This window comes from Triticum dicoccoides, chromosome 5B, assembly GCF_002162155.2.
Source record: "Triticum dicoccoides isolate Atlit2015 ecotype Zavitan chromosome 5B, WEW_v2.0, whole genome shotgun sequence".
Taxonomy (NCBI): Eukaryota; Viridiplantae; Streptophyta; class Magnoliopsida; order Poales; family Poaceae; genus Triticum; species Triticum dicoccoides.
Window position 1 is genome coordinate 66,696,607 of NC_041389.1, and position 6,979 is coordinate 66,703,585.

Genomic DNA, 6,979 nt, shown 5'->3' on the forward strand with positions numbered 1-6,979 from the left:
GGAGATGGTGAAGTCGAAATCGAGCGGATTAGAGGATGGAAAAGGGTGGGGAAAGCTAGATCCACACGCAGCAACACAAATCCATGGACCAAATCCAACAAAATCTCAACTCACCAACAAATCACAAAAAAAAATTTGGGGCTATTTTTGGTGGGGAATTTTTGAGTATAGGAAGAAAACAACAAAATCAAGCTAGGAAACAAAGGGTAGGGGCTCCAAAAACATGATCAGCGTGGCTCATGATACCAAGATGATGTAGGGCGGAACCCTATGGGGACGATCTTTCACGTTTGGAGTGGATCCTACGGAGAAACACGAAGAACGCGCGGAAGAACTTAAGGGAAAAACAAGGGGAGAAACGAGAGAATCACTCAACTGACAAGTAATTGATCACATGAGGGCTAGATCACCAAACACACAAGGTAGCACAAGATTCAAAATCAACAAAGGAAAGATACAAGAGTAACCGTTCTTCTCCGTGAGGAGGTCTTGGGGGTCTTCCCTTGAAGGGGTCTTGAATCCGCTTGGGGGATATTCTCCGAAGAGGTCGTGAGCTCCGAGGAGAAGTAACCAAGTGGATGAGCAAGGCTCTCACACAAAATATGAGCTAAACTAATGCTAACCCTAGCTAGGAGTTGGGAGACACCTATTTATAGTCGTAGTGCAAATGTGAGTCAAATTGAAGGGGTACAAGGGCTTCAGCCCGTGGGTGCGGTCACTCGGGTGCCGGACGTTCGGAAGACGTCGGACGTCCAGAGGCTCGGGACGGTCCGGACGTCCGGGAGGGCTTGGACTTCCGTAGATTCAGCTCCGTCGGGGATGCGTCGGACGTTCGGAGGGGGCCGGTCGTCCGGAGCTTCGGGACGGGTCGGACGTCCAATGACTGTCGGTCTTCCGTAGATTCGCCTCGGTCGCTGGTCGCCCGGTCATCCGTTCCTCCTTGGACATCCGTAGATTTGGCTCGGGTGGTGAAGTACCGGACGTCCGGAGGGCTCGGTGGGAGTCGTGGGACGTCCGGACTGGGTCGGTCGTCCGACGCCTGTAGCTTCCAAAGTAGCTCTTCTTCTTGTCCATCACGCTTGGGGTCCTCGCCGTCTTGATCCTTGCATGTAGTTGTTCCATGGATCTTCTCCAAGCACCTGATCACACACAGAGTTTCCGAATGAGGTAGTAGCCATGTCTCCTGAGTAGGAAGAGGGAGTTCGGAGAGGAGCGAGTTCACCTTATCTTCAATAGCCTTAGCTCGAGCTCTTGTCATGGGTCCAAGTGGTGTTGAGGGAGATGTAGGCACGTCCATGGGGATGAGCGAGGGATGCTCCGCATCACTTTCCCTTCAGTGACCCCCCCTCCCAATCGATGTTGAAGAGATGCCAAATTGTGTTTGGACTGATAGGATGCGGCTCGACATATTCCTTGTGTTCATGATAGTGCTTGTGGATCTTCTCACAATATTTATTGCCCTTTTGCTCCGTGCCACATATAGTGTCCATGCTTGTGGCCAACCAAGCTTTAACCAACAAAATATTCTCAAAAGTTGTGAATGCCGGACCTCTTGCTTTGGACACCTTTGCCTTTTTTTGTTGGGGTTTGATGTTCCACTAACTTCAAACGTCGGATAATTTGAATCCTCCAATCCATAGTCCATTTGGCTGGTTTCTTGATTGCCATTGATCATGTCACATGATATTGTCCTAAAATTATCATGATTGCAAATAAACTAACAATGTATGCAACTAATTGATCATGTTCGTCAGAGAATGCAAGGTATTTACCGAAGAGGAGGAAAACAAATATATCGTGTCCTGCCGTGTTATTTTGTTGAACAAGACGTGGGCAGTCAGGGCACCGCCTATCTGCGCCTGTTGGAGTTGCAGCGAGTAACAAACGTTGTCCACTGGTGCCACCATCTGGAATGGCCCAATCAGCCGTGGGAGCGACCACTACCTCAGGTGGGATGGACGACGGCTTCTTTGTTGGTGGCTGGATTGACGGGGTTCAAGGGGCCGGGCGCGGTGGAGGGGACAGTTCCTGCTCGAGGTCCATTAGCAAAACTCCATGCGATGCCGCCACTTCCCTCTCACGTTTCCTCTTTCGTCAGTCCCTCCAGGCGATGTTCTCCGGCTTGCAGGCCGGAGCCAAGGACAGGAGCTCCACGGAGGAGGCCAAGGATGTGTCTGTGACGGTGGTTGGGGACGGGCTAGACGACATCTAGGGCGGCAGATGGGGGAGAAGGGTGGACGACGGAGACTGCTCAGATGTGGAAAATGGTGGACAGACGCAGGAGGAGAGCGGTGGGTTTGGTGGACTAGGCCATTTTGATGTAATTTGGGGTAGGGTCCACCTATCTAGTTAGACGTGACAGATGCGTCCATGCCTTCCCTTATCCGTGCAGATTTTGGCTTTACCCGAGGATGCCTGTAAGCCCAATCATTTAGGGCCGGTACGAAGAGCATGTCTTGGTCGCCTTTTTTTCATCGGCCTGTTTGGTTCCTCTCCGCTCCTCTGACTTCGCTCCCGGAGCGGACCAGCCTACAGCTTATTTTGACGGAGCAGCGAAAACCCAGCTCCCCAGCTCCATGGAGCGGAGAGATACCAAACAGGGCCTAAATGGCTGGGCTGTCCACCCGGACGGACGGATGGCTGTAGATGCTCTTACAAGCAAACAAGACAAGCACTGGCGTCATGCGTGCATAGAAAAGCATCGTCCGTCCACTCCTGCACTGCATGGATGGATGAGAGGAAAGATATGCTCAAGGTTCTTTTGAAGGAAAACTCTAGCTGCCACATCATCCGGCATATCCATAACTTGGACCCTAGCTGCCGCTGCTGCAACTCTCATCATCGTCCATATCCAATTATCCACCAACTAGGCGTTCGGTGGACACATGCCATGACAGTGACAGTGCCGCTACAAGCAAGAAAGATGCACATGAATCCGCAGGGAGGGAGGACGTACTATATATGAAAAGCGGACCCCCAGCACACATACACACGCAAGGGGGAAGAAGAACTGAAGTCGATCCTCAACTGCGAATCTGTATGTGTGCTAATCTGAAGGAGATTGGTTTGCCTTCCGTTCAACGTTCTCTGACAAGGTCCATCTGTTTCTGATACTCAGGTTGTGATCTTGTAATGACGGAGCTGACGGAAGAGAAAACCTGGCTGGCCGACAAGCTGCAGCATTGCATCGGTGATGACATCGTCGGAGTACCTGACGGCGCGACGCCGGCGTGCTGGGACTGCAGCATCTGCCTGGAGACGGCGACGGAGCCGGTGGTGACGCTGTGCGGCCACCTCTACTGCTGGCCCTGCATCTTCCGCTGGCTCACCACCTCCTCCAAGTCCAAGTCCCGCGCCTCGTCCTCCGCGCGCTGCCCCGTCTGCAAGGCCGCCGTCTCCGAGGACCACCTCGTGCCGCTCTACGGCCGCGCCGCCGCCACCCTAAGCCCGGCCGGAGGCAGAGGAGGCAGGGTTTGTCAGGTACCCCGTGGTCTGCCGGTGCCGGGGGCGGGGCCGAACGTGGAGCGCCTTCAGGAGCCGGACTTGCACGACGGCGGCAACTTCTACTACTACGAGAATATTGGCATCAATGGCCTGGACTGCTCCAACGCGGAGCGCTTGCTCGGCGGCATCGCGCTGGCGGTGTTACTCCCATGGGCGACGAGGGGCGGTGGGAGGCCACCACCGCCGTCCTTGTACCGCGACGGCGAGGGCTGGAGGATGGCGCGCCAGCAGAGGCGGGTGGCGCGCAGGTTGTGGCAGCTATGGGTGTTCCTCGCCATGGTGGCGTTCCTCTGCTTCCTTCTTCTTTGAGGCTGTGCAGAAAACGACGTAATTTTTTTCTTTGGAACTGACATGAGCGTTGCATTTTCATTAAATGAAAAATATGTACATATTAGCATGTTTTTTTTCGAGGGATACATATTAGCATGTTTAAAGAGGTACATACCGGAAAACCCCAATGAAAACAATTACCGTTTTGAATAGCTCTCTGTCGAGAGGTTAAATCTCGCTGCGCAATCTCCTCGAAGCTGAGGTGGACCACCTCAACGCAAGTCAATCTCATGCCGTTGAAAATGCATAGGCTTCTTCTTTTCAGGCATTTCACATGATGAAGATGAGGACACCGCTCCGACACTTCCTTTGTGGGTTGTCGTTATCTTTGAGCCCTCCCTTCCTCCCACGAGGAGTCAATTGAGGGGAATTCACCCGCGGGGCCAAAGGCTGAGCACCAGACCATGGACGGCAAAATTTCGTGTTTTGACCCTTTTCACGTATAAAATCGAGTTCTAACTTCGTTGAGGGAGTCCTGGACTAGGGGGTGTCCGGATAGCCGAATTATTATCATCAGCCGGACTCCAAGACTATGTAGATACAAGATTGAAGATTTCGTCTCGTGTCCGGATGAGACTTTCTTTGGCGTGGAAGGCAAGCTTGGCGATACGGATATGTAGATCTCCTACCATTGTAACCGGCTATGTGTAACCCTAGCCCTCTCCGGTGTCTATATAAACCAGATGGTTTTAGTCCGTAGGACGAACAACAATCATACCATAGGCTAGTTTCTAGGGTTTAGCCTCCTTGATCTCGTGGTAGATCTACTTTTGTAATACCCACATCATCAATATCAATCAAGCAGGACGTAGGGTTTTATCTTCATCAAGAGGGCCCGAACCTGGGTAAAACATCGTGTCCCTTGTCTCCTGTTACCATCCGCCTAGACGCACAGTTCGAAACCCCCTACCCGAGATCCGCCGGTTTTGACACCGACATTGGTGCTTTCATTGAGAGCTCCTCTGTGCCGTCGCAATCAGGAGGGATGCCTTTTCCCATCTTTAAAGATGGCGCCATCGTCAAGGAAGCTTTGGCCACCGGCCAAACTATCCGGCTAGGCGGTTTTCTTATGACCGCCTGTTCGGCCACCGCTCCGACAATGACCTCTCAGGTTATCAAAAGCGATCTTCACGTCAACTCGGAATTCACCGAGCAGCTAGATCCGATGGAGCTCTCCTCCGTAAATGAGCTCTTGGATCGCATCGCCGCCCTGGGAGTCGGTACAGACTACGATCAGATTGGGCTTAAAACCGATCTGAGAGAAATCAACTCTCCCCAGGCTACCCACCACGTTGTTGTGGTAGAGGAACAACGCGGCGACTCTTCTTCTATGTTAAAGACCAGTTATGTCCGGATTCCCGATCCCTCTATGCCGGATTCCCGCGGAGGGACGGACGTCAATCAAGTACTGAACCTAAAGTCAGGCATCGGACCAGATTTGTTGGATAACATCCAGCAATCCAAGCTTCCAAATCCGGAAACTTCTCGGCCTTTGAGCCTCAGATTGGGCGGGGTTCCAAATTTAATTCCGCCCGCCCACCCAAACATAAGTGATCTATCTCAAATACGGCAAGAGCCCGATGAAACAGTACATCATTACTGGGCCAGATTCCTCCTGGTTATGGACAGGATAAAGGACTGCCGTGAGGAAAGCGCAATCTCAATTTTCTGCAACAATTGCACGGAAAAGGGAATCATGAACGCCATAAGTCGTCGTGAAGTTACACGCTTCGCTGACCTGGCGACCATAGTACAAAAATACTGTGCGATGGAAAGTGCCTGGAAAACCGAAACCAGGTTTTGGGACAATCCGGCCCTGAACACAACCCTAGTTCGAAATAAAAGGGTGCGTCATACTCAAGCACCTGGGTTAAAAACCAAAAAGCAAAAACCCCCTAAAGGGCACGGAACCGTACTGGAGGGATGGCTCAACGGACCCTGTAAAATCCATAGTACAGAGGGCGCCACTCCAACACATAGCCATCGAGCATGTTGGATACTACGGCAGGTGGCCAAAAGTGGCGAAGGTTTTTTAGCCCCCGGTAACCAGCCCAACAGTACCAGTACGGTATTAACAGTCTTCGAGACTTTCACATCAAATAATATGCGGAAACGAACAATCCGTAGCCTCGCCGAAGTCTACCAAGTAGCAACAATAAATCCATGGAGCGACACGGCTATCACCTTCAATGCCAGCGATGAACCTAAATTCCGAACAGCCCGAGCACCAGCCGCATTGGTCCTCAGTCCGATAGTGGACGGCTTTCGTCTTACCAAGGTACTCATGGATGGCGGCAGCGGACTAAACCTCATCTACGAGGAAACCCTCCAAAAAAATGGAAATTGACCGGAGCCGCATTGAGCGAAGCAGCACAACCTTTAGAGGAATAATCCCTAGTCGGGAAGTACGCTGCACAGGAAAAATCACACTAGATGTAGTGTTCGGCTCACCGGACAATTACAGGTCCGAGGAGGTCACGTTCCAAGTGGCCCTGTTCGGCAGCGGATATCACGCCTTGTTAGGGCGAGAAGCATTCACAATTTTCCAAGCTATACCCCATTACGGGTACATGAAGCTTAAAATGCCCGGGCCCAATGGAATCATCACTCTTGTCGGTGATCCAGATATAGCACTCCGCGCTGAAAATAAGACAACCGCACTAGCCCTAGAGGCACTATCCGAAGCCCTAGCGGCAGAGGAACTCACTGCGCTGCGCTCCACGGTGGATAGGGACGATGTGATACTCGATAAGAGATCTAAGTCCACCTCTTTTAAACCAGCAGACGAAATAGTCAAATTCCAGGTCCATCCAACAGACCCCACAAAGACGGCCTCCATTGGGGCACAATTAAACCCTGATGTAGAAGCCGCACTATGAGAATTCCTTCGGGAAAATTGGGACATTTTTGCCTGGCACCCTTCAGATATGCCAGGAATCCCACACAGGCTGGCAGAACACAGCCTAAATATCCTAAAAGGATTCAAGCCAGTCAAACAGGCTCTTCGGCGATTTTCCAAACCCAAAAGACAGGCAATGGGAGAGGAGCTAGCCAAACTCTTAGAAGCCGGATTCATCAGAGATATAAAACATCCGGACTGGCTAGCAAACCTGGTAATGGTACCAAAAAAGGATAAATCCTGGCG

The 6,979-nt window shown here is 51.7% G+C and overlaps 1 protein-coding gene across 1 annotated transcript; it reads left to right on the top strand.

Annotated features, from left to right (window-relative positions):
• The first annotated feature begins 2,934 nt into the window (after nt 1–2,934).
• On the top strand, nt 2,935–3,938 carry LOC119307408 (E3 ubiquitin-protein ligase RMA2-like). The gene is made up of 2 exons (XM_037583485.1): nt 2,935–3,037; nt 3,119–3,938. The coding sequence occupies exons 1-2, from the start codon at nt 2,962–2,964 to the stop codon at nt 3,811–3,813; spliced, it is 771 nt and encodes a 256-aa protein (XP_037439382.1). The 5' UTR covers nt 2,935–2,961; the 3' UTR covers nt 3,814–3,938.
• Nucleotides 3,939–6,979: the final 3,041 nt, after the last annotated feature.

Excerpts from the sequence above, each read along its gene's own strand:
- LOC119307408 (XM_037583485.1), top strand. The coding sequence starts at position 2,962 with ATGAAAAGCGGACCCCCAGCACACATACACACGCAAGGGGGAAGAAGA. Across the intron at positions 3,038-3,118 it reads CGATCCTCAACTGCGAATCT|GTTGTGATCTTGTAATGACG; the intron begins GTATGTGTGCTA and ends TCTGATACTCAG.